The sequence below is a fragment of the Phoca vitulina genome, unplaced genomic scaffold (assembly GCF_004348235.1).
Source record: "Phoca vitulina isolate PV1807 unplaced genomic scaffold, GSC_HSeal_1.0 scaffold2, whole genome shotgun sequence".
Classification (NCBI taxonomy): Eukaryota; Metazoa; Chordata; class Mammalia; order Carnivora; family Phocidae; genus Phoca; species Phoca vitulina.
Window position 1 is genome coordinate 94,707,645 of NW_022589705.1, and position 27,766 is coordinate 94,735,410.

Sequence of the window (27,766 nt, forward strand, 5' to 3'; positions counted from 1 at the left end):
AAGTACTTCTGGTGAATTATGAAGGCTAGTTACCAGCCATATGTTCGAAGAACTTGAATTCTTTTTTTTTTTTTTTTTTAAAGATTTTTTATTTATTTATTTGAGAGAGAGAGAATGAGAGAGAGCGAGTACATGAGAGGGGGGAGGGTCAGAGGGAGAAGCAGACTCCCTGCTGAGCAGGGAGCCCGATGCGGGACTCGATCCAGGGACTCCAGGATCATGACCTGAGCCGAAGGCAGTCGCTTAACCAACTGAGCCACCCAGGCGCCCTTGAATTCTTTTTTTTTATTATAAAAATTATACATGCTTGATACGAAGAGAAAAAAATCAAATAGAACAGAGTAGAATGAAATCAAAAGCCTGTCTTCTGTTCCCTCCTTATTCTTCATTCCATGCCCACTGGACTCACTCTAAACGTTTTCCTGGTGAATATGTTTTTAGACATCTTTGAAGCATATACAAATTTGTCCTTCTAAAAATGCAAATAGGGTCTGACTGGCTGACTCAGGGGGTAGATCTGGGGGTTGTGAGTCCGAGCCCCATGCTGGGTGTAGATCCTACTTAAAAAAATACAAATAGAATTATACTTTGCTTTTATACACTTTGCAATTATGTAATTGTTCTGTGACTTGCTTTTTTCATTTAACTCTGAATCCTGATTATCATTCTATATCAATTCAGATTTACCTAATCCTTTTTGAAAGCTATAAAGTATTCCATTGTATGTTTGTACTATAATTTATTTAAACATTCTTTGTTTATGGATGTTTGGATTTTTCTGGGTTTTCACTATTATAAATAATGTTGCAATTATATACGCATTTGTATATATTTTTGTACATTTATGCAAGATTATTTGCGGAATGGCTTTCTAGAAGTGGAATTTCTGGGTCAAAAGGTATGGATATTTAACCTTTCCATAGGTGGTTGCCAAATTGTGTCCTAAAAAAGGGACTGATTACATTTTTACCAACAGTGCATCAGAGTTCTTGTTTTCCCACATCCTCATCAATACTGGGTATTATGAAGTTAAAAAATTTCCCTAATCTGAGAGATGATTTTAATTTGCATTTATTTTTTATGATTGAATCATGTTTATTGAACACATTTCTCTGTGAATTTTTTGTTCATATATTTTTTTCCATTTTTCTGATTTTTTTTCTTACAAATCTGTAAGAGCTATTTGTATTAAGGAAGTTAGTACTTCAGGGGTGCTTGGGTGGCTCAGCCGGTTAAGCATCTGCCTACGGCTCAGATCACGATCCCAGAGTCCCAGGCTCCCTGCTCAGTGGAGAGTCTGCTTCTCCCTCTGCCCCTCACCCCGCTCTCGTGCTCTCTCTCATTCTCAAATAAATGAAGGGTTTATTTATTAAATAAATAAATAAAATAAATAAGTAAAATAAAAATTTTATTTATTTGAGAGAGAGAGAGTGTGAGAGAGAGCGAGCAAGTGCAAGTAGGCAGAGTGGCAGGCAGAGGGAGAGGAGAAGCAGGCTCTCTGCTGAGCAGAGAGCCTGATGCCGGGCTCGATCCCAGGACCCTGGGATCATGACCTGAGCCTAAGGCAGATGCCCAACCGACTGAGCCACCCAGGCGCCCCAATAAATAAAATATTTAAAAAAATAAAATCTTTAAAGAAAAAAGGAAGTTAGTACTTTATTACAGGTGTTGTTTGTTTCTTGTATTGTTGTGGTGTGTGTCTTTTTGTGCCTTATAGAGATGTAAAATATACAAGAATAAAATTTATTGGTGTTTTTCCTTTATGACTTCTGGGTTTCCTGTCAAGCTTAGAAAAAACTTCTTCAATCCATGATTTGAAAAAAATTTTGGTATTCCTCTAATTACTTTCATAGTTTCATTAAAATAATCATAAAATATCTGACATATACAAAAGAATAAACATAACCTATATGTGGATTACAGAGGACAGTAATAAAATAAATTCCTAAACTCAACCTAACAAATAGTGGTTCAGTGGGTCTTACAGGATCCTGTAAGAGACCATGGTAAGGTCTCTGAAATTTTTAAAAAAGATTTATTTATTTATTTGAGAGACATAAAAAGAGAGAGAGATGGGAGAGGGGAAGAGGAGACAGAGAAGAAGAGAGAATCTCAAGCAGACTCCCCACTGAGTATGGAGCCCAATGCAGGGCTTAATCTCATCACACAGAGACCATGACCTGAACTGAAATCAAGAGCTGAAAGCTTAACCAACTGAGCCACCCAGGCACCCCACTGCCTTTTTTTTTTTTTTAAAGTTATCTCTACACCCAACATGGGGCTTGAACTCACGACCCTGAGATCAAGAATTGCATGCTCTACCAACTGAGCCAGCCAGGGGCCTCTCAGTGGTTTCATTTTTTACATTTAAAAAATATCCATCTACAATTTTAGGGGGGAGGGGTTTAGGAATAAAATAAATCTAGTTAAAGAATTTTTTTCTTAAAGATTTATTTGAGAGAGAGAGAGAGAAAGCAGGGGGAGGGGCACAGGGAGAGGGAGAAAGAGAATCTTAAGCAGGCTTCACGTCCAGTACGGAGCTTGATCTCACAACCCTGAGATCATGACCTGAGCTGAAATCAAGTGTCGGATGCTTAACCAACTAAACTACCCAGGCGCCCCTAAAGAATTTTTTTCTGCATTTTTTTTTTTTGTTTTCCTATATTGTTATTGGTTGTCCCAACATCACTTATTAAAGAATTCCTCTTTCTCCTGCTTCTTTTAGATAATGGTATTATGTCTCTGATGTAACCTCTGTACACAAAATGAAATCACTTCTACCTGTAGTAAGACACATAAAATAGCTAACAAAAGTCCTTGGTATTTTCAAATTCAATAACCAAAGTAATCCCCATTTTCTAAAGCTTGTTGAAAAGAGAATAAGGAAATTCTAATTTCATAGTGGGGAAAAAAACCCCGCTAGATATTTGACCTCTTTCACCTTGACCAAGTTATTTAACTTCTCCAAGCCCCAGTTCTTGACCTTTACAATGGAGATAATAATACACCTTATGGGCTGTTGTCAGGACTAAGTGGACCAAGGAATACAACATGCTTCGCATGGCACTTGGGACGTCGTAAGCTTTCAGTCAATGGTTTAATAGTTGTCTTTATTAAGATGTATTGTTATTACATTATCAGCCTCTCAGGAAGGCTGTTCTCTCCAGCTTTATGGCTGGGCCACAATTCTTGCATGGGATTGTTGTAGTTAGAGAGATCTAGTTTGCTAATTTTATGGCGCGATACCATAATATTATGCTTTGTAACAATGTGAAATCTTGAGACTTCTAAATCTACGTTTTATTTTAAAGTAGGCTCTACACCCAACATGGGGCTTGAACTCAGGACCTGGAGATCAAGAATCACGTGCTCTTCCAACTGAGCCAGCTAGGCACCCCTTAATCTATATCCTTTTTTTTTTAGAGAGGGAAGGGAGGAGGCACAGAAGGAGAGGGAGAGAGGGAATCTCAAGCAGACTGCCCGCTGAGTGCAAAGCCTATTGTGGGGCTTGATCCCACAACCCTGAGATCATGACCTGAGCTGAAATCAAGAGCCAGATGCTCAACCGAGCCGGCCAAACATTATTTTTATAGATAAATGAAAGTGATGACAAGCCCTAATACTACAATAAATGTGGTTTACTGAGCTTGAGAGCCTCTCTCCTCCCTGCTCAATGGTAGTGTAGGATCCACAGGACCTTCTGAAAAACTGTTGTCAATTTGCCCACCACAGGGCTGAATCTTTATTAAAAAGACCGTTCTTGTAAGTACAGATTGTGATGGACACTGAAGCCATCTAATACACTTTATTCCTCATTATTTCCAAACTGATGTTGAATAGTTCCATCCACATCTAGGATGTCCAGAGCCGTTTACTGAATTTATTATGTTGTAAAATTCAGTTCTCACATTATTAGATATATAATGAGGTATTAACTACTTTTCCCATTTCGTAGCTGAAGGAGTTGCAGCAAGAGAGGGTTTTTCTTGCTGAAAGTTACTCAGAAAGGTAATGGCAAAGACCCATTTGTTTTTTGATCTTTTGAGTCACAATCCAATGATATCTGCTCGTCCAAATTATTCTGAAAAGAAGCTGCTGGATGTGGAAATTATAATCTGAATAGATATTCCAAAGAGAAAATTATCACTTTATTTGAAATAGATGAATGAATTATTTTGCGCTGTGTTCTATCCCTTAATTATTCTATTATATACATATCTGAACTCCTTCAGGGAGAGTGTATGGTATAAGGACACCAATAAGCATTTACAGTATATTAACAAACCAACAATAGGTTGATGATTCGCCCTGGATTCATGCCAGGGTGTGTGAAAGAACTCAATAAACATGATATGCATTTCAAAAACTGCTAGTCATAATTAAAATTTCCAAACCCCTCATTCCTATAAATTATATTAAATAGAATATGAGCATTTGGCCTGCCCCTCACTCCCCTTACAGCACCGTAGACCCTGTGATTACCAGCCTTTTGGGAAGTGGGACAGATTACTAGGAAAAAGGTGATATTTGGATTTTTTAAGAAAGATTTTATTTTTCAAACTTACTGCATAGAGTTGTGCACACTGCTCTCTCCCTAACATTCCCCCTGCGACCGGGGTTCTAGTCCCTTCTTTATTCCTTGATGAGACTTTCCAGGCTTTTCCTCTTTATTATATTTTTTTCAAAGAAGCAGCGCGACCTGCGAATTTCGTTTTTCTCTTTCTTAATTTATCTTCTGCCATAGACTTATTTGAAAACGTTCATTCTCATCAAAATTTCGAAAGAGTCCTTAAGCGAATCGTTGGAACCCACTCCGTGTCCCCCCTCCCAGGAATATGAATCCTCCTCTGAAGTGGCTGAAAAGGCAAATTGTGACCCGGGTAATAACAAGAGCAACGGGACTCGGGCCAATCGCGCCCGTGGGACCACCCCACTGGGCGCCGCGGCCCCGGCTCCGCACAAAGACGCGCCCCGGTGGGGGGGCCCAGCCCACCGCCCGCCGCCGCCCGGAGCGCGCGCTCGAGCCCGGGCTGCGGCGTCGGCACAGCCCTGCCGCTCCCCTCCTTCTCTCCTGCTCTTTTTATTAGAAAGGAAAAAAAAAAAAAAAAAAGAGAGAATGAGAGAGCTCAAGAAATCCCGCCCCTCCGCCCGCCCTCCGCCTCCCATTGGCCCGGCCTCCGCGTGCGTCACGCCAGGACGCACCAATGGCGAGGCGTGATACTGCGAGGTGGGCCGGGCCCGAGCGCGGAGTGGGCGGTGGGTCGGTGCAGCAGCCCCGCCGCGGCTCGGCCACCATCGCCGAGGCGCCGCTGCTCCCACAGACGCTCGCGAGCCGCCCCCCGCGCTCCCAGCCTCCTCTTCCTCCCGCACGCCCGAGACGCTCGCCCGCCTCGGGTCTCGCCCCCGCCTCCGCCTCCCCCGTGCTCTTCCCTCGCTCGCCTCCCACACAGTCTGCCTCATTTTCTCTTCTAGTTGAGGAAAAAAAATCACCATCATCCTCAGGGATCCCCTCGCCCTCAGAAAAACAAAACCAGACATGATCCTGGGCTCCCGCCCCTGAAGGACTGGCCGAGCGAGGAGCAGGGAGCTAGTGGAGACCGCCCCAGAGGTCACGGGAGGGAAGCCCCCGCAGCCCCCGGCCCTATCCCCGCGGCCGGCCCCTCCTCGGCCCGAGCCCGGCGGTCCCCAGCCCCGCGGCCTCCCGCCCCGTCCCCCACTTTCCCGGGAGCCGGACGAACACACCTCCATTGATGGTGTAGCGCATTCGGGGAAGGTAAGTGTCCAACTTGCCGGCGCGTGGCAGCTGCCTTCTCTCGGGCCCCTCGTCTTGGGCACGGGCGTGAGGCGGCAGGGGTCGGCGTGGACTCCTCCGTCCGCTGGGAGCCAGGAAGGGGAGGCCGGCGTGCGGCCGCGCGCGTCGGGGGGGGGACGGCAATAAAGGGCCGGGGACTTCTTCGGCCCTGCCCGGGCCAGGTAACTGTCCCACTCGCCTGCCGAACCCTGTGCTTTCTTTGCTGCTTATTCCTGCTCTTGTTTGACTTGTCTGAGGTTAAACTGTTTCATGTGACTAAATTATTGGCTGAACTGGGGGTTGGGGTGGGGGGGGAAAGGAAAGGAAGTCAAGCACCCAAACTGTAAATTTCTTGATTGTTTGTGGATTTGGGGATCTTGGGGGAGGACTTTTCTTAAAGTATTATTTTCACATTAGGGAACGATTCCTTCTTTGTGTTCTAAATCTCCAGTTCTCTGCTGTGTGATTACTAAATTATGAAACCCTAAATCACTTGCAGCAGAATAGGGTTCTTACTACCATGTTTGAGTTCTGCTCTCTGAAAGAGAGTGACTTCTATTTTTATTTTTTATTTTTTTTAAGGTTTTGGAAAGAAGAGAGGTAGTTTTAACATAGATTTTGTGTCTGTGAGTGTGTGTGTTGGGAGGGGGAAAGTATTGCAGGTTTCCTTTGAAACTGGTTGCTTGAGAAGTTGTTGAAAGGGAAACAAAATGATTCATTGTTGAATTGTCATTTTCCTCTGCCTCTTCTCCAAGGTTTGCTTACAATTTTTTTGGATTACAGACTTCAAACATTGATTTAAGCAAAATGTGTCCTTGAGAAACTGGGTGCTTTAAATGTTTCAGTATGTGTTGCTATTTTAAGGGACATTTAGAAAGTAGTTTTGTATGAATCCTGAAATAGCTTTCCCCAAAGCAAATTTTTAGACACAAAAAAGATAACTAGTAAAAGGGAAACTTGGTGAATTACAAAACAAACATTTTGTTGTAACACAAATTAATGCATCCTATTTTAGATATGAAACAGTTTTGATAATTGCTTTCCGTTTAAAGAGAGGACCTTTTTGTCTGATGTACACTGGTTTCTTTAGTCTCAGTCTGTTGGGGGAGGGGAGAGAGGATGGATCTATACAATAATAAAATCATCTTTGGGTAGCTGTTTCCTTCCATGGATTTGCTTGCTGAGTTAATTCCACTGTAAATTATAAACCAGTTTTGATTTTGATGGCCTGGATGGAAAGCTGGCTTCCAGCTCTCCCTGTTGTTGAGGTCGAAGGGAAAAGAGGCAGACACACACACACACACACACACACACACACACACACACACAATACCAGGCTGAGGGCTCATTGTTCTTCCATACACACATTCATTCTCACTCTCCCATATTTGGGACTAGGTTTGCACAGACAAACACAGCTCTTTTTGGGAGAGAGGAGAGAAGATGGGGGAAGGGTGGACGCTTTTCTTTTTCAGCTTTCTTTCACCCTTCTCATGTCTGGCCTTTTTTTGCAACCTTATAAGAGGCAGAAGAGTATATGGGAAACTAAAGGACACTCAAAAACATGTTCAGAGACTCCTCTTCTCCACCTCCCTTCTTTCCTTTGAAGCCCTAGTCTCTGCTGCTCTTTTTTGTATATGTAAAGATAAAATCCCTCTTTATATGTCATGGCCTTATAGTCAGCTTTCCTATTCCTCATTGCCCCTGACTTTGTTGGGGACAGTGATTTGTTCATTGGACTCTTATTGTAGTGAATGTGACCAGAGTCTTTTCTAGGTAGAAGTAGATTGTCTCAATTAAGATGATAAAGATCGTATTTGAGGTTAATATTTAGCAAAGAGTGTTTGTGTGTTTTGACATTTTCGTGATCTCCTGGTTGATAATCAGGTATGCTGGCTATTGAGATGTCATTTTTTGTTTTGTAAGTGGGGTTATAAAGAAAGATATGGTTTTCTCTTTGGGGGGCTGGTGTAGAGGCTTCCTTGAATACTGGACAAGGAATAAGCTGACAAAGTCCACCTGGGTTAAATCCTGCTCTGGGCCAAGGATGGAGGTTGGTGTGAATACTGTGGGTTGCAGAATAGCACCTTCTGCTGGTTAATTGCTTTGCGGGATCCTGATGAAGAGGATGGGGGAGGGGATTAACGGCTGAGGCCTAATGATTTTCTTTTGAACGCAGTTGTAGTGCCTTCCTGCAAATGCCACTTCCCTGAGCTGCTAATGCAGATGTCCTTTGACTGGCACGGATGCATTGAGGCTTTTTACGTTATTGGCTGTGTCTTGACATTAATTTGTTCTATTATCAGAAGTATTTACACATAGTGACTTCCAGAGACTCTTGAATTGATACTCTTCTTTTATGAGAAACATAGTTTGTCTTGAAATACTAAACAAAATAAAGGGATTTATTTGTGTTCTTGGTGTTGGAAACTGTACGTACACTAGCAGTCTTTAAAAAGTTTTCAGTATCATTAGTAAAAAGTCAAGTAGACCTACCTTATAGAAATGAAAATCCTAGCCCCGGACCCAAGGGGTTTTCTTCTGGGTTTTCATGGGGGTGGGGGGAGGGGGGCGGGGGAGAGGAACTCACTAAAATCAGTAATTTTGCAGATGTAGAAGTATTGCTTTCAACTGTCATATAAACAGATGAAATTAAGTCTGATAGGACGACTTATTCTATGGATTAGATTAAAAAAACAAACAACAGAGGCAAGAGAAAATGTGAGATGAATGTGTACACAGATTAACACCGACGGCCAAATTCCTGCTCAAAAGACTTCTAATCCAAAGTGTAGTTTCAGAGATAATCTGTTTGATAAATGCCTGGAAGGTTTTTTGTTTTTTTTTTTTTAATCACACACACTACCCCATCTCTGTTGTTTTAATGGAGTGAACTGTTGGAGAGGTTTGCAGAGGCAAGGGGAGCTCAGCATAGAATAAACATCTTCTGTTTCAGACTGGCTACTCTAAGGAATGTGATTTCTGATTCACTTTGCTTTCAAAACTTAGAGTGTAACCCCTAAAGTTGTGTACCTTTTACAATGAAATGTGAACAGTTCAAATGTATTATTTATTCAGTAGGAGTAGAGTTTAGTAATTTCAATGCAGTATATTCTCTGTCAGTGTTTTGTTGCAAGGTAACTAGAGTAACTGAGAACCGGTTCACAACAAAAAGGTAATCCAAATCAAGAAATAAATGTACCAGTTACTTTTTCAACTTTGACTTAGTGGTCAGTCAAAACGTTTTTAAAAAGTAGGACAGAATCACTGTCAGGTCCTGCAACAATTATATGTACTGTTGAACAAAAATATGCCAGGTGCTGTCAGCACGCGCACACACACACACACACACACAAGAATATGACCTGTGCCCTTCTACCAGTGTATGTTGAATATTATTATGGATTTAGTAAGCACCCATTACTTTTAAAATTAGTTTTGAATCTTTAACATCTTGTTCAAATCCCAGTAATCAAAAAAACATTTAAGTAGTAAAGTAAGTTGTATATACGGAGTTCTTCTGGGAATTCTGTGCTTTCCAACTAACTGCTTTTGGCAGCTGCTTTTGCAGTTGATTTAAAGGTTAAGATAGCAGAAAATTCAGATGTTTAGAGTCATTAGTGTAACATAGCTGTGAACTTCATTACACACACACACACACCCTGAAACAGTACACTTACTGTTTTACGTAATCGCTCTCTGATAACACTGTGCTCTAGCTGATCATAGAGTTTTTCAACAATTAGGAATTCCTCTTGAATCATGTTTAAGTGATTGTTAATTATTATTTGTATCTTCGTAGTTATTCCAAATTTGTAGCTTTGCTTGTCTTGTTTAAGTGTGATTTTGGTGAGCCTGTTGGCTTTTGCTTGGTTTCTTGTCTAACAGTTCTGATGTTTTTTAAAATAATGAGGAAAAATGAGCATTTATTTGTTAGAAAATGGTTAAGACTGCTTAAGCCATTTTGATGAATATTTGACCACAAATAACTCAAACATGCTCAAATCCTAAATATATTTACTAGAATGAGGTTTTGGTTCGAATTGTGATTTGTATGATTAAGTTGTTGGTGTGCCAGGTAATGTAAGATATGCCATGTGTCTGTATATTAGGTAACTAGGTCAGATAGGACTGCTAATATAAGAGGTTTTTTGGTAAAGTGACCTGTTTGTGTCAGTGTAAAATTGTTTTCATTTGGTAAAATTTGCCAGTGTATCAGCAACCATAAGCAATATGTTTAATTGTGAAATATTTCCTTATATGGTTATGTTACAAAATGATATGACCTCTAATTCATAGGCCACTTGGTATTTAAGGAATCCTCACAGCGTATTTGTCTTGGGCTTTTGCATCAGAAGTTGAAGTTATAGGCCATGCCCTAATTTAAAACTAGTTATACGTATGATTTGTAAAGGTTTGGTTAGGCTTATTTGGTTGCAAGGGACAGAAAGTCTTCAAGTCATTTCACATACTGGAGAAAAGGGGAACAGAAATGCAAACCTAGAGAGTCAGGCCTCACAGAACAAGAACCCCAGGTTCTGACGGGCCTCATAGATGCTGGAATACTGTTTGGGATAAGGATCCTGCCCAGCTTTAGTGACTCTCAGATTACCTTGTTGCCTCCTCAGCAGGAAGGGTTTGTTGAGACATACCCTAGTGCCAGGGCTGTGTATGGTTGTGCAGGCTCTGTGTAGCATAAGGACACCACTCTGAAAGGGACAGTATTGACATTGTGGGCCTGGACTAACCTGAAAGAGAGCTTGTGAGCAAGCCTGGCCATGCCGCATCTCCAGACAGAATCTTAGAGCAGGAGGGGAGAGCCCCTCCTACAAAAACCTATTCTAGCACACATGGCCACACACATACTCAGCAGAGCATGCATATACACATTCATTGACATCTATACAGTTCACCAGGCTCCCAGAGGTCTGATTCCTGACCCCCTTCTGGGGGTGGGGAGCAGGGTGAGTGGACTGGTGGTGGCACTTAATGTATGTGGGGTAAATAAATTTGGGGGGGTATGAGCAGGTGAGAATGTGGGCATGTGTCTGCATGTATGCATTCAGAGCAGCTGCCTGGGAACGCTCTGGAAACCTTTCCCTCCCTGGACAGAACCTGGTTGCACTGGGGAGATGTATCCACGTTACAACAATTTTGCTTAATTCCTTTTTTTTTTAAATAAAAATTTTATTTATTTATTTGACAGAGATAGCACAAGCAGGCAGAGCGGCAGGCAAAGGGAGAGGGAGAAGCAGGCTCCCCGCTGAGCAGGGAGCCCGATGCGGGGCTCGATCCCACGACCCCGGGATCATGACCCGAGCCGAAGGCAGATGCTTAACTGACTGAGCCACCCAGGCACCCCAGTTTTGCTTGATTCCTAATGAGAAGCAAAGGCTGACCACTGATTTAAAAAGATGTTTGTTATATGAAGACATTATTCAGGTGAATTTAAACTAGATGCTCCTTTTTAAATCAGTGCCACTGTTCCCCGCCCTTCATTCCTCTTTCCCTCCCCTCTTCTTTCTTTATGTGTGGGTCACTGAAGTGAATGAAGGGGTATCATCAGTTTGTGATCCTGCTCTCTCTGGTTGGGTCACCACGTAAAGTTGTTCAGGTTGGATAGTATTATACTAACTTAAATATTTTTTACTGAAGGCAGGTATTCTGCACAAGACTAAACAGACAGGGCTGGTCCACCTAATCCTCTACTATTCACTCAGCTGTTTTATCTCTGGTTTCTTTGTGTCTTTATGCCTCTGCTTCTGCTTCCACTTCCTCTACTAAGGACTCATTATATATTTAATTAACGTTTCCCAAGAGAGAAGATCTGATAGGACTGTTGGTTAAGGGTTTGGAGCCGGACCACTTCTTAAGCTATCTACCAGCCTCCCAGATGGCAGGGTGCTCACCTTTTCAAGCCAGATCTCATTGAGGTACACAGTAGGAGCTACGGGAATGGGAGGCATTCTGAGCCATCGCCTACGGGAGATTTTTTTCTACTGTTATATCCTATCATGTTTTTCCCATCTTTATTTTTCCTGACATCTGGTATGGCTGTTGTTGCTTTTGATAGCTTATCCAACAGTGTATTTTGCTTTAAGAAACTACATCGTCATAAATGGTAGTCAGTTAAGATTTCTTTTTTAGGTGAGATCATATTATTACATCTGTCTTGTATTTTTCCTGGGAATCTACCCACCTATGTGGTCTGCCTTCCTGCCTACCAAGTCCTTGTTTCCCAAACTGTATTCATGGCACACATTAGTGCTGCGAATATTTTAAGTGTTTTGAGGTCAAGTAAATTTATTTTTATTATTATTTTTTATTCTTTTTTTAAAAGATATTATTTGTCAGAGAGAGAGAGAGAGAGAGAGCGTGCATACAAGCAGGGGGAGCGGCAGAGGGAGAAGCAGGCTCCCCACTGAGCAAGGAGCCCGACGTAGGACTCGATCCCAGGACCCTGGCATCATGACTTGAGCTGAAGGCAGATGCTTAACAGACTGAGCCACCCAGGTGTCCCTATTTTTTATTCTTTATTTAAATTCACGTTAGTTAGCAGATACTGTATTATTAGTTTCAGGGGTAGAATTTAGTGATTCATCATTTGCATATAACACCCAGTGCTCATTACATCAGCTGCCCTCCTTAATGCTCATCACCCAGTTATTCCTTCCCCCTACCCTCAAGTAAAATTTATAACGCGCATTAACACCTTAAAGGCTCAGAAATATCCTCTAGTTCACAGAGGGGTTTTTTCATTTGTCCGTTTGTTTGGTTTGTTGTTTATTTTGTTTTTTTCCTTCCCCAAAGAATAGGTTTGGCCTTCTTATGGGAACTAATATTCTATAGAACAGTTTGAGAAACACATGTAAAATTAATCCTTCTTAGTCAAGTGGCTTGTACTTTTCTTCTGAATAATGAAGTAAGTTCTGGTGTTACTGTCACAGCACTTTGCTGCTCTGTACTGTTTTTCTTCAAGCAAGTTTTGCACTCCAGTACTTCCAACGGTACAAAATGACTGCCTTTTCCACCTTATACATGTGTCATTCTAGAGGTGTGTGTGTGTGTGTGTGTGTGTGTGTGTGTGCGTGTGTGTGTTTTAAGTAATCTCTCCACCCAATGTCGAGTCCAACTCGACCCCAAGATCAAGAGTCACATGTCCTACTGAATGATCTAGCCAGGGGCCCCATTCTCTAGTTATTTTTTGTTTTTGTTTTTGATTGTTATATCTATAATCCCTCATTCCATCTTTAAATCAGATCACAGTAAAATCAATATTTCTTTTTTTACCCCACTAACCACTAGCTATGCTCTTATTCAGAATGTAATCACTTCATTTTTGGACATCTGCAGTGTATAAGCATTGGCAAGAATCAACAAATATTTAAAAAAAACCCTCAAGTACTTGACTGTAGTTCATTGAGGTAAGCCTTGCAGGCATGTAAAGATGAAGAGAACAACCTTCTAGAGGTTACTATCTATACTGGCCATCTATATACAAATAATTGTTAGAAGGTAAACATAAGTGTTTAAGAGACACAAAGTGCCATGGGGTTATATTAGTGATGTATTGCTGCATAAAAAGTTACCTCAAGACTTGGTGACAACACAGTAAATATTTATTACCTTACAGTTTCTGTGGTCATTCATTTGGGAGCGGCTAGGCTTGAGTGGTTCTGGCTTCAGATCTCTTGAGGTTGCAGTCAAAATGTCAGCTGGACGCAGTCATCTGAAGGCTTGACTGGGGCTGGAAGCTCTGCTTCCACATGGCTCACTCAGTTGGCTGTGGGCAGAAGACCTCTGCAGGAAGCTTCAGTTGCTCTCTGTGTGGTTACCTGAATGACCTCATGACATGGCATTTGGCTTCCTCCAGAAGGAGTGATCAAAGAAAGAAAGAGGAAGCAAGGAGGAACCCTCAATGCCTTTTCTTTCTTTTTTTAAGTTAAAACAAAACAAAAGCAATTTATTTTTTTATTTTGCTGGGGGGGGGGGAGTAAGCAAGCATGTGCACAAGATGGGGCAGAGGGAGAGGGAGAGAGAGAGAGAATATCAAGCTGACTCCCTGCTGAGCACGGAGCCTGATGCGATGGCAGGGCTTGATTCCACAATACTGAGATCATGACCTGAGCCGAGATCAAGAGTCAGACGCTCAACTGACTGAGCCATGCAGGCACCCCCTCAATGCCTTTTCTGACCTATTCTCAGAAGTTACACACCATCACCTCTATCATATTTTATTCGTTAAAATCAAGTCACTAAGTCCAGTCCATGTGCAAAGGGAAGGAAATTAAGCTCCACCTCTTGAAGGAGGAGTATCAAAAAGTTTGTAGATTTATTTTAAAACCACTACAGGGGGCTACCTGGGTGGCTCAGTCGGTTAAGCGGCTGCCTTCAGCTCAGGTCATGATCTCAGAGTCCTGGGATCGAGCCCTGGGTTGGGCTTCTCCCTCTCCCTCTGCCTCTCCCCTCTGCCTCTCCCCTGCTTGTTCTCTCTCTTTCTCTCTCTCTCAAATAAATAAATAAAATCGTAACCCCCCCCCAAATAAAACCACTACAGGGGTTCAAAGGAGAAAAATATAGAAGACTTAAAAAATGTTTTCCCCTTTGTTTAGTTATCCTCAAGCGATGTTTTAGTTTAACTAGAGAGTAGTTGCTGGTTCTTAGAGGAGACTGGCATGACCATAACCTTGTGTTATTCATCTTCTCCTTCTGCCTTTGTTCAGGTATCATTTATTCTCTACCTTCTTCCTGTTGTTCTTACATCAGATTTAATCTCTCTCTCTTTTTTTAAAGATTTCTTTACTTATTTGAGAGAGGTTGGGGGAGGGGCAGAGGGAGAGGGAGAGAAATCCCTAAGCCGACTCCCTGGTGAGCGCAGAGCCCAATGCGGGGCTAGATCCCAGGATCCTGAGATCATGACCTGAGCTGAAATCAGGAGTCAGACGCTTTGCCATTTGAGCCACCCAGGCACCCCAGATTTAATATCTTTCAATTAAAACTATGCTTAGGATACCTGCCTTTTTTTGGTTTGGCCACTCTGATTTTCTACTAATTAAATACCTTTTCTCTTCAGTTCTTTTACCTTCCTACTTATTTTATCATTTCTTTTTCTTTTCTTTTTTTTTTGGGGGGGGGGTCCATTGAGGCATTTTATTTGCACATGTGTATTATATCCTGAGCAAAAGAATCCCAGGATTTTTGCTCCTGTGTATTTTTGTCTTGCTTCTTCATGGTCCATGATGCCAGCTGAGGTTGTTAGTACAATGAAACAAAACTGGTGGGATGGGAGTAGGTTATCATGCCGTCTTTCTAGACCTTTGAGTTGCACATCAGATCTGGGGCTGACCACTCCACACGTGTTTAACCTGCCTGTGAAGTTCACAATAATTTTCCCAGCTCTGTGAACATCAGTGATTTCAAATTCACCGATGTAACCATGCTTCATCATCACAGTTAGAAACGGGACAATGACTTCGGAGCATGGCCTAATAAGAACTTGGCATTTGCCTCTCTTTTCAGCATTGGTGATGCTCTTGAGAGCATCAGCCAGTACATTCATGTGCACCATTCTGGCAGCGTTGAAAAGATGGTGAAAAGACACTCATATCTTGTGTTAATGTTTATTACTTTCATTTATATCTTAATGGTTTTTTTTTTTTAAAGATTTTGTCAGAGAGCACGCGCGCACAAGCATGGGGAGCGGCAGGCAGAGGGAGAAGCAGGCTCCCCACTGAGCAGGGAGCCAGATGCGGGACTCGATCCCAGAACCCTGGGATCATGACCTGAGCCAAAGGCTCAACTGACTGAGCCACCCAGATGTCCCTATATCTTAATGTTAAATCATGTTCTTTCCATTAGATTGTAAACCCTTTGAAGTCAGAAAGTTTTCCTTTAACTACAGCAGTATATATGCTTATATGTGGAATTAAATGTATTCTAAAAGACACATTTCATTGTATCTAAGATGCAGTTAGTAGTAAGATACACCATTATTTTATGTACTGCTAAGAATGAAAAAAATGCTAACAAACTGTGTAAGATCTGTCTCAGTTCCCATGCTGTACAAATGTAAACATCGGGCATCTTAAAATCATTGAAAGGTAGTCATGTATTTAGGCCATCTTTCTTTTCATAGCTTTATACCCTGGAAAGCATTCCTGAAGATAGATCTTAAAGCAGATTATTTTCTGTCACAGGAGCAGTGCTATAGGTAGTGTTATTGTTTAAAGATTTAGCATGAAAAATTTAGTTATGACCAACAGTTCAATAAAAACAAAAACAGATGCTACCATAAACCTATAGTCATTATAGTTAAATTATGTTCTAGTTCCCATTGAGTAGGTATAACTATGAATATATTTTGATTTGTAGTATAGTGTATGTTTTGTGTATATAACATACAAAAATACAACCCTGCTGCATTACCAGTTTGGCCTAAAATGTCAACTTTTAACTATTTTAACTACTTAATATTTAAATATTGCTGTTTTTCATGATTCTGTTTATTAACTTCTCCCTCAGCACCATTTTTTAGTGTGACCTTGTTCTACCTAGCGTGTCTAGTTTGCAAGTTTATAAATACAGCCCTAATCCCTTTCCTGAGATCCTGATCCATGTTGCCCTCTGTCTCCTTGGATGGCTTTTGGGTACTGAGCCTCAAAATATACCAGTGGTATTTGTCCACTCTTAACCATCATACTTTTTAACAAAGTAGTTAAGAGTTGTAGACTCAATCCCCAGTCTGCTGCTTAATAACTCTGTGACTTTAGGTGAGTTACTTGCCTCTCTGGTCTCAGTTTACTTATCTGTAAAATGGGGGATAATAATAGTACTCATCTTACAAGTTTGTTCTGAGGACCAAAGTAATTAATACATACAAGATGCTTAAAATGTTTCTGGTAAATACTAAGTATTCACTAAGTACTAGCTTTTAAAAATTATTTACTGTTATGATTGTCATCTAGAGATCTAGCTTTCTATTATGTTTGCTTTCTTTGTTATCTGCAATACTCAATAACCAGGAGATACGTAGGAGCAGTGGGTCAACTCTACAGGGTTTAAATAGGTTCTAAGTTACTAACTAAAACTTTCATTGTGTTGTACATGATTAAATACCAAGTGAATGATACAGACCGTAGAGTAATGGTGAGATTTGGGGTGTTAATGAATGATCAGAAGGTCATAGCTTAGTTGTTTCTCTTCCTTGTGATGTTCCTGAAGGAGATTTATATAAGTAGAACATGGCAAGTGGGAAATTCAAAGTATTATTTTATTATTAATTGGGCTTTTGGCCAAAATACCCATGTAGAGCTGTCTAGTATCCTGGGTTGTAGCATGTTGCTTAAACTTGAGGCCTAGGCAAGGGATCTCCCTTCCTCCAAAATCCCACTATCTTACTACTCTTAGGCTGGCTACTTTACAGAAGACCCAAAGAGAGAGAAATGAGCAAGTGCAAGATAGCTAACCCTCATTATATGTGTCATGTTTAATCTGCATTTGATCTTCAAATTTATGAACAGGTCCAGTCAGTGTTTTGGACTCTGACCCACTTAAATTAGTATTCCTTCCTCTTAGAGAGGTTCAAGAAGGTAGGGGATGGGAGAGAGTGCAAGGCATCTTGTTGGTCCAGCTTCTGCTCTTTAGTGAACTTGGTTTAATGGCCTGCGAGGAATATCTAAACATGGTTGGCCATCTGTCTAGCAGCCCTACATTCTGACCTTTTTTTAAGGACATTCCCTGGGAGCTAGGGGGAACTGCAAAGTTTTTTTTAAATTTAAGGATAAGGTTACTCTTTGAGATGAAATTAAGGAGAAATGTTATGTGAAAATAAGATTTGTCATTTGGAAAAGTGGCCCACCATTAATGATAGCTGCTATGGCATTTTGGTAATATGCTCATTTTAATTTTGGTAAAGGGAGTATAATCTTTGAGGAATATGATTATATATGATTATGTTAGTAGAGCAGAATTGAAGCCTAATCATATTATACTCAATCTGAAACAAGAACATGGTAGCAGAAGGGATATAATTAACTTGGAGGCTAGAAGAGAGGCATCTGGAGTGTTGCTCTCAGATTCTGCAACCTCAGGTACATTGCTGTCAACTCCAGGAGGGCACTGCTTTGGTCACCTCTGTGTCCTTTGCATCTAGCATGTGAAGAATGTAGCAGGTATTCACTTGTCAAGTGAATGATTGGATAATATTATTGTATAGTTTATTGAGGTTGATGATACAGGAGATTTGGATTAATCTCCTGACCCCAAAGGATATTCAGGAAGCTGATTTTTGGGCAAATTCTTGATAATAACATTTTTATATCTGACATATAGTATAGAAAGACATTTCAGTGCTTCTTAGTTTTTTGAATCATCAAAGTTTTTATTTTAATTCTAGGAAGTTTAAAATATGTATTAGAAATTGTTTAATGAAGTAGTACTTAATAAATACATATAGTACTCTTTCTTAGGTTTGTCTTGTTTTAAGTAGGATTAGGTATAGCAGTGAGTGGCAGAAACCCAAAATAACAATGGCTTGAACAAGGTAGAAGTTTCCTTTCTTTCATGTAAAGCATGGACAACCCTGAGCTAGTATAGTACCTTCATGCTCATTAGGAGTCCCAGCCTTCTCCTTTTAGTCAAAGAGCATCTCTAGTTCTTCTGGTCAGTTCTGCATTCTCACCAGGGGGAGGAGGAAGGGGCAAAAGCTGCGTACATCCCCAACCTGTGAGGATACTTTTCAGAAGTTACACACATCACTTGTGCTCTGTCCCTTTAATTATAACCAAATCACTAGGCCACAGATAGCTGCAAGGGAAGCTGAAAATGTAGTCTTTCCTGGAGATGGCTATGTGCCTAGTCAGAAGAAATCAGAGATTCTGTTGGTTTGGAAGAAGGGAAGACTCCCTGTTGCAGGACTGCTGGCCCTCTGACCAAAATCCCAATGGATAATGTGGTATTAACACATTGGGTAATTGCCTTTCAGTATTTTTTATGATACCATCTGCTGGGGTACCTGGCTGGCTTGGTCAGTAGAGCATGTGACTCTTGATCTCGGGGTTGTGAGTTTGAGCCCCACGTTGGGTATAGAGATTACTTAAACATAAAATCTTAAAAAAAAAAAAAAAAAAAGGGGCGCCTGGGTGGCTCAGTTGTTAAGCATCTGCCTTCGGCTCAAGTCATGATCCCAGGGTCCTGGATTGAGCCCCGCATCGGGCTCCCTGCTCCGCGGGAAGCCTGCTTCTCCCTCTCCCACTCCCCCTGCTTGTGTTCCTTCTCTCGCTGTGTCTCTCTCTGTCAAAACAAAATAAAATCTTAAAAAAAAAAAAAAAAAGGAATACTGTATTACAGTGGGTTCAGTATTCAGTATAGAATTTTAACTAAACTTTTTTTAAATTTAAATTCAATTAGCCAACTTACAGTATATCATTAGTTTCAGATGTAGTGTTCAATAATTTCTCAGTTTCGTATAACACCCAGTGCTCATCACATCACGTGCCCTCCTAATGCCCATCACCCAGTTACCCCATCCTCCCACCCACTCCCCTCTAGCAACCCTCAGTTTGTTTCCTATAGTTAAGGGTCTCTCATCTTTTTTCTCCTTCTCTGATGACTTCCCATTCTGTTTTCCCTCCTTTTAAACTTTTTTTGAGCTAATGATGGCTTCAGATTTTTATTGCTAGGTAAGTTTTCTTTTTTTTTTTTTAAGATTTTATTTATTTATTTTTGAGAGAGAGAGAGCGCGCACATGAGTGGGGAGCCTGATGTGGGACTTGATCCCAGGACCCTGGGATCACGACCCGAACTGAGGGCAGTTGCTTAACCGACTGAGCCACCCAGGTGCCTGCTAGGTAAATTTTCTAATAAGACAACTGACTTCCTTCTTATTTGAACATTCTGATCTTTGTAGAATAATCTGCCATGTATTTTTTTTATGTGATTCTTTATTGTAGGAATAATGACTGAAATTTCCTAAGTTTTTATACACTAAATATGATTAAAGACCTCTTAGAAACATTTAATTCCTACCATTTATAAATTAGAAAAAATGTGCATTTTGTTGCTATTATACTGAGAAATGCTTTTTTTTTTTTTTTTTTTTTTAAAGATTTTATTTATTTATTCATTTGAGAGAGCGAGAGCACATGAGAGGGGGGAGGGTCAGAGGGAGAAGCAGACTCCCTGCTGAGCAGGGAGCCCGATGCGGGACTCGATCCTGGGTCTCCAGGATCATGACCTGAGCCGAAGGCAGTCGCTTAACCAACTGAGCCACCCAGGTGCCCCCTGAGAAATGCTTTTATTAATACTTTACTAATATTCCTTAAGATATCTAGCTTTACAAAACATCTACATTCTTCTTAAATATTTTATTTGTAATGACTTAGCACCTTTTTCATAGCATAGTGAGAATTTAAGAGTCTTTACAGAATCCTTAAGCAGGCTTTACACTATGAAAAACCTTGAATAACTTGGTTGATAGGTACGCTTGAAAAGAGTCTGTACTTTTTCTGATCGTGAACAGCAACTTTTCTTCCCAGAGCTCAGGGTGACTTTAGTTTTGCAAGTAGGAGGACACGGTTTATCTTTTCATCTGTTGGTTGTCATATTTTATTTGCCCCAGAATGCAAGTACACTGTATGCAGTTGTGTAATTGTCATAAATAAGTTTCTTTTAAAAAAATTATTTATTTATTTGATAGAGAGCACAAGCAGGAGGAGTAGCAGGGAGAGAGGGAGAAGCAGGCTCCCCGCCAAGCAGGGAGCCTGACATGGGGCTCGATCCCAGGACCCTGGGATCATGACCTGAAGCCGAAGGCAGACACTTAACCGACTGAGCCACCCAGATGCCCCCATAAATAAGTTTACTTTTTAAATGCTGTTTACAAATATTTTTGGTACCTTAGACCCAAAGTTAGGAATGTATTATAAAGTTGTGTCTAAGGACTATTTGAAACCCTGTGTAAGAAATTGATGCTAGCGATTGCCTTTTTTAAAAAAAAAATATTTATTTATTTATTTCAGAGAGGGAGGGAGGGAGGGAAGGGAGGGAGAGAGTGGCAGAGGACGACCCTGAGGTCATGACCCCAGTGGAAACCAAGAGTCTGAAGCTCAAGCCACTGAGCCACCCAGGCGCCCCCTAGTGATTGCCTTTTAAGGAGGCATACTAGGGCACTGGGGAAGGGGCTAGAGAGGAATCCTTACCTTACTGTTTGTGGTACATAACAATTACCTAATTAAAATAAATAGGAAGGGGCGCCTGGGTGGCTCAGTTGGTTAAGCGGCTGCCTTCAGCTCGGGTCATGATCCCAGGGTCCTGGGATCGAGCCCCTCCTTGCTCAGCGGAGAGCCTACTTCTCCCTCTCCCTCTGCCTGCCTCTCTGCCTACTTGTGCTCTCTCTCTCTCTGTCAAATAAATAAATAAAATCTTTAAAAGAAAATAGGAAAAACCTGTGCTTTTTATTTTTAGACTCTTGCCATTTTCTTAATGCTTTAGTGAAGTATCAGTTTAATTTATGTATGAAATGAGGCATACACAGTGACCTAGACACTTAATGTGCCCTTGATGAGTTTTCTCACCAATAGGAATAAGACCTGTACACCGTTGAGTACTTGATAGAGGAATGTGTTTCAAGAGGGGATGGTCCTATGGTTTAAGGAAGAGAATTAGCTCTGGCTGGGGGCAGTAGGGAAGATTTGGTGTAGGAGGAGGTGTTTAACCTGTGTTTTGAAGGATTGGCAGGATTTGGACATGTGGTAAGTAGCTAAGAGGATTTCAGGCAGGAAATTGCATGGAGCAAAGGCACCGAGGCTGGAAAGATGGGAAATGGGGAGAACTTTTGCTGCTTCTATGATGAGGATTATTAAATGTGTTTTGATTTCCTTTTTTTTTTTAAATTCTTTTCAAATGTTCTGCAGTAGATGCAGGCATATGTAGTTCTTTCAACTGAAGTAATTTATATTTGAAGCTGTTGCTGGTAGCTGTTCAGACCAAGTTGTTAAGAGTATTTTGGAGAGGAGTCCTTTGGGCTTTCTCAAAGGAAGAACAGACTGGTTTGGCTGGAACTGTGAAGCACTGGGAAGACAAGTTGGGGTCATAGCATGGGGAGATTTAACACCAGGGGGAGACTTTATTTGAGAGCCTGATTCATTCAAATTACATACAAATTGTAATTATAAAATTAATATATGCTTATTGTAATCACATTCCTACAGTTCAAAAAGAGTAGTGCTTATTCCCCCAATATTCTTCCAGACATTTTCTATATCTACATAAACACATGTGTACACACTATACATACTATTGTGAATTTTGCTTCTTTATTTAGTATTTCAAGCATATACTTTTCAAGTCAATACGTGTAATTATACCTCAGGTCTTTTTTTTTTTTTTTTTAGCAGTTGCATAGTGGGATATTGTGTGGATGTATACTTCAGTTTCCCATTGATGGACACTTAAATTGGTTCTGATTTTTTTTTTTGATCCTTGTACCTGTACAGCTGTATAGGTATATCTGTAGTGTAAATTCGTAGAATTGGAATTGCCGAATCCATAGGTATGTATATTTTAAATGTTTTTTTTTTAAAGATTTCATTTATTCATTTGACAGAGATAGCGAGAGCAGGAACACAAGCGGGGGAATGGGAGAGAGAGAAGCAGGCTTCCCGCAGAGCAGGGAGCCCCATGTGGGGCTCGATCCCAGGACCCTGGGATCATGACCTGAGCTGAAGGCAGACGCTTAACGACTGAGCCACCCAGGCGCCCCTATTTTTAATTTTTTAAAAAGATTTTATTTATTTGAGAGAGAGATCACGTGCCTGCGCGTGCAAAAGCGGTGGGGGTGGGGGGTGGGGGTGGGGAGGGGCAGAGGGAGAAGCAGATTCTCCACTGAGCAGGGAGCCCGACAAGGGGCTTGATCTCAGGTGATTCCAAAGGCAGCTGCTTAACCACTTAACCGACTGAGCCACCCAGGTGCCCCTGTACATTTTTAATTTTGAAAGCTGTTAATAAATTGCCCTCCCAGATATGCCAGTGTGCACAAAGAGTGTTTTAGGGTTCAGTTTCTTTATTTTCTCACCAATCCTGGCTATTATGAGAGTTCTTAATCTTTGCTAACCTGATAGGTGAAGAGTGTACAGTATCATTTTAATTTGCATTTTTTCGATTGTAAGTGAAGTTGATGATCTTTTTATATATCAAAATTTAGAATACACATTTTTAAAAAAGTTTATATTTATTTATTTAATGAATCTCTACATCCAGCGTGGGGCTCGAACTCACGACCCCCGAGATCAAGAGTCCCATGCTCTTCCGACTGAGCCCGCTAGGTGCCCTAAAATACACATTTTTGTGGACTCTCAGTAATAGAGTCAGGTGGTTTATATTACATGGGGTACTTCTTTCTTTCTTTTCTTTTTTTTTTTAAAAATTTTATTTATTTGACAGACAGCGAGAGAGGGAAAACAAGCAGGGGGAGTGGGAGAGGGAGAAGCAGGCTCCCCGCCGAGCAGGGAGCCCGATGCGGGGCTCGATCCCAGGACCCTGGGATCATGACCTGAGCCACCCAGGCGCCCCTGGAGTACTTCTTTCTAAGTAACATTTATTTATTTAAAAAAAATAACAGCTTAGGGTGCCTGGGTGGCTTAGTTGGTTCAGTGTCCGGCTCTTGATTTCTGCTCAGGTCATGATCCTCAGGGTTGTGAGGTTGAGCCTCGCTGTTGGCTCCATGCTGGGTGTGGAGCCTGCTTAAGCTTTTCTCTCCCTCTCCCTCCCCCTCTTCTCAAAAAAAAAAAAAAAAAAAAAGAAGAAAAAGCTTTATTGAGATATAACTCACATACCTTAAAGTTTACCCTTTTAAAGTATATACCCTGTGGGTTTTAGTCATTTATTTTAAAATTGAGTGCCAGCCATTGCTTTATTGTTTGTAGTGAATAACTGTCAAACTGAACTTGAGGTCTTCTCTTTCTTTCCGGACTCATCAGCATATTAGGCTCAAAATATGAAATGGGAAATGCAACTTATGCTGTTATTTTTCTAGTCTGTAGGCCTCTCTTTTTGGGAGTGCAGTCATGCTAGTTGGGTTCTGACATGGAATTATGCATGACAACTGCTTTGGAATCTCAGTGCTGTGGTACTGGATGGGGAGTGATTTCTTTTAAATAAGTCGTAGTTGAAACTGATTTCCAACTGTTAGAGGTGATACAGATTTTCGACTTTTCCTGAAAAGTCTGACATGAAAAAAGCTTCTGAGGTAAAAAGATTTTTAAAATACGGTAAGTGCTTAAAATTAGTAAGTCAGTTTTTTTTTTTAGGTAGGTGATTATCAACTTCTTTGAAGTTACTGTGATAATTTTTTATTTCAGAGATTTCTTAACATCTAACGAGTGTATGTATGTGTGTTTTTGATATGATGATGACATTGTTTTACATTAAGAACAGTAATGATCTGAAAAACAAAAAACGATGATCTGGCCTGTGCGTGTTCCTGGTCACAATCCACACAGACATTTTAGTGTGGAGAAAAGCATACTGGTAGTTTGTTAGACTGAGTTTTTAGAGTAAACCTTTTCTGTCTTCTAGTTTGGCTCCCATCTAATAGTCCAAGGACTCCTATAGAATAGTGGCCCTTGTTATTGGCCAAGTCTGGGACCCTCATCTGTATGGTTGTTCCACTTGGGAAAAGATGTCAACATAGGCTCATGGTAGATGGTTTTTTATTGATTTTGACAGAATTAAATCTATCATTCTTTTCTTTTGATTTTATAAAGTCATACTATAAACATTTATTTTCCTGTTCTTCTTCTTAGTAAAATATACTTAAAATTGTGATTCTCTGCATTTTAACTCTCCCCATTTTCCATTATTTCTTCATCTTTTTATGCTTCCTCTGTTTGGAAAGTTATTTTTGATTAGTTTGGTTTTAGTCCTTTAAATTAAAATGTCTCCTCTTTTTCCCCCTTAACATCTCTTTTCTTGTTACTAATTTTTTCATGTTTTACAGTTTTTCCCTACTGTAAACTCCCTTGGCCTTTGGGTTGCAGCCTTGATTAAAGTGGATTTTTTCTTGGGCTTTTAATTAGATTTTCTTTTTCTTTAGCTCTTCATATGGAGATTGATGCTGACTGGCACTTGGGTCAGTGGCATGATTACTTAGGATGAGACTAATGTGTGAACATTGAGTGGCTTGAACATAGCATTTAGCTTAGTTTGTGGGCGTTTCCATTTCCACTAAAAAAAAAAATTAAAAAAAATGAAATTCTTGGGTAGTATGTGCATTTGAATCAATGTGAGATATTGAGAACTGGGTGACCTGTGGGAAACAGTGTATATAACTCCAGAAATAATGTTTTGCTCAGAGATAGGATGTTGATTTGATAGGAGCGAGTAACTGGGCCTTTTAAACACACTGTGTATGTGCTGTGTCATTCATGATTTTTCTTGCTTCACCAAAAAGTCCTGAACCATGATAGCCTATGAGCATTATAAATAAGCTGGACGTATGTCTTCTATTTAGTATGAGAAGACCTGCACCACGATTCTGCCTGTGCTGTGGGCTCAACATATGATGAAGTGCCCTGCCTCCCTAGCTGTCAAATGGCGACTGTAGTACATACACTGAAAGGAAAACATAGATATGGAAATACTTTGAGAATATAAACGTACCCTATAAATGTGAAGTACTTTAGTTTTCCTTTTCTCTCCCAGGAACTCAGGGCTATTGTAGCCCACAATCTTGACTTTGTCTAGCAATATTTATTCTCTGTAATGTTACCTAGAGAAGTCCACTGTCATCTTGATGTTTTTCTTATAACAACATTAAATGCAGATATATTTGTTCCAGATATTTTTATGCAGGTACTAATAACTGCCCAGTAAGTCTTCAGCTGCAGTAGAGAACTCTTGTTTGTGTTTTGTCCTAAAATAAATACTTTTGTTTTCATTTTATGATGAGACATCAGAAAGACATTTTATGAGTGTGATAATGCATTACCTTTTTTAACAAACTCAGCAATTTTTTAAATCCCAGAAGTCTGTAAATATACTTTTTTTTGTGGTAAAACAATGGGGATAGCATCAATAGGTTATTTGAGTTAGGAATGGGAGCAGGTACCAGTTTTTCCTGCCACCTCGATCACAGGCCCAGGAACTTATATTTTTGTTTATTTATGTATTTTTATTTTATTTATTTATTTTTTCAAAGATTTTATTCATTTATTTGACAGAGAGCACAAACAGGGGGAGCAGCAGACAGAGGGAGAGGGAGAAACAGGCTCCCTGCTGAGCAGAGAGCCTGACGTGGGGCTCAATCCTAGGACCCTGGGATCATGACCTGAGCCGAAGGCAGACGCTTAACTGACTGAGCCACCCAGGTGCCCCTATGTATTTATTTTTAAAAGGTTTATTTATCAATTTATTTTAGAGAGAGAGAGCAGGAGTGGGAGGGGCAGAGGGAGAGGGAGAGAGAAGCTTAAGTAGACTCTGCCCCGAGCCTGGAGCCTGCTGCAGGATCTAATCCCATTACCCTAGCCAAAACCAAGAGTTGGACGCCCAACCAACTGTGCCATGCAGGCACCCATGTTTATTATTTTTTCAAATATTTATTTATTTATCTAAGTAATCTCTACCCCTGGTGTGGAGCTTGAACTCACAACCCTGAGATCAAGAGTCACATGCTTTTCTGACTGAGCCAGGCTGGCGCCCCAGACCCAGGAACTTTTAATGTAAAGATACAGAAAAAGCTAGAGTTAGCTTGTAGCCCTTGGCATGATATAAGAGGCCATTTTTTCTGTCAAGTTGCTATTCCAGTCTAATTGTTCAGGAAAGAAGCTCTGAAGCTTTTTTTTGCTTAGGAGTCAGAGATTAATTTGTAATTAAAGCAGTTAATATTGGTCTTAATATTGGTCTCTTTTGGGGGTGGGTGGAAGGGGAGAGACTGTCCTGAATCAGGGGAAGAGTGGTCTGGGTAGTTGCCTCTTTCCTGAGGTCCTCATATAATTTGTTTTTTCATTTGGTTTGTATATTTGGGGTCATTTCTCTTTTTAATGATGTGACCATATTTCTGTCATTCCCTTAGAGGAATACAGGTGATGGCAAATTCCTTGCATCCCCCAAATCCATTTTGCTTGGGCCTTGCCCGTGTTCATGCAGTTTTCTGGGTTGCCATTTGCAAACCTTGCTGATGTGGGGCTGGCTTTGAAATCCAAGGCATCTTTTTGAGACTATGAAAGGACTGTAGGGGATGGTAATGTTAAGGTTGCAAAATGCTTGCAGGGTACCACATGCTGTTGATATGCTTACTCTAGTGATTTGTTATCCTCGGAAATTTAGGCCTTTGATACAGCTGTCATCAAGGTGGGCCTCAGCTTTGCCTGCATTGCTCCAAAATGATTCACTTTAAGCTCCCAATATAAAAATAGACTCCTGGTTCTCTGATGTACTCCCAGCCCCATTCCCCCCCCAGCTTCTTTCGACCTTAAAATTGAGAGAAAATACTACGTATAAGACGCCACTAAAAAGAATCTCACCTCTGGGGGGAGTGTTAGAGATTTGAAAGCTGCTAAAGCACCAAGGAGGGAGGAGTTTGACCTATTTTGAGCTCATCTGTGACACTTGTTTAGAAAACTCCAGTGATACTGAGTTGGCATGGCTGCATTTCTGAGGTTTGGTTTTAACTTTAGATGCAGTGACAGTCATCTCTTCTTTTAGGAGGTGGTTGTCTAGGAGTAACTGTATGTGCACCCATGGCACTGTGTCACAGTCACTGCAGGACCCACTTACAGAGATGATTTGTGGGGGGTTTTAGCCTCCTGCTCATGGTGTTAGGGAAAAGGTACTGTGGCTATTTGATACAATTTTGGACACAAGACCTGTTGTTTGTATCACACTGAATTAGAGGGCAGTATTTGAAATTCTCTGTCAGTGGATGTTTTAAGAGGGTCCATAAGAATAATGGATGACTGTGAAATTAGCCAAGTGCATAGT

At 40.8% G+C, this 27,766-nt stretch overlaps 2 protein-coding genes across 2 annotated transcripts in view; one reads left to right on the forward strand and one right to left on the reverse strand.

Moving 5' to 3' along the window:
* Positions 1-5,302: 5,302 nt before the first annotated feature.
* The window catches only part of RERE (arginine-glutamic acid dipeptide repeats), a 415,425-nt gene continuing 392,961 nt past the window's right edge, over positions 5,303-27,766 (forward strand). The window contains exon 1 of the mRNA XM_032394228.1: positions 5,303-5,773. The gene's annotated coding sequence lies outside the window, so the exon portion shown is untranslated. The remainder of the gene's footprint in view (positions 5,774-27,766) is intronic.
* LOC116625603 (40S ribosomal protein S15a-like) lies at positions 14,713-15,498 on the reverse strand. Its single transcript, XM_032394282.1, has one exon. The coding sequence runs from the start codon at positions 15,357-15,359 to the stop codon at positions 14,844-14,846; it is 516 nt and encodes a 171-aa protein (XP_032250173.1). The 5' UTR covers positions 15,360-15,498; the 3' UTR covers positions 14,713-14,843.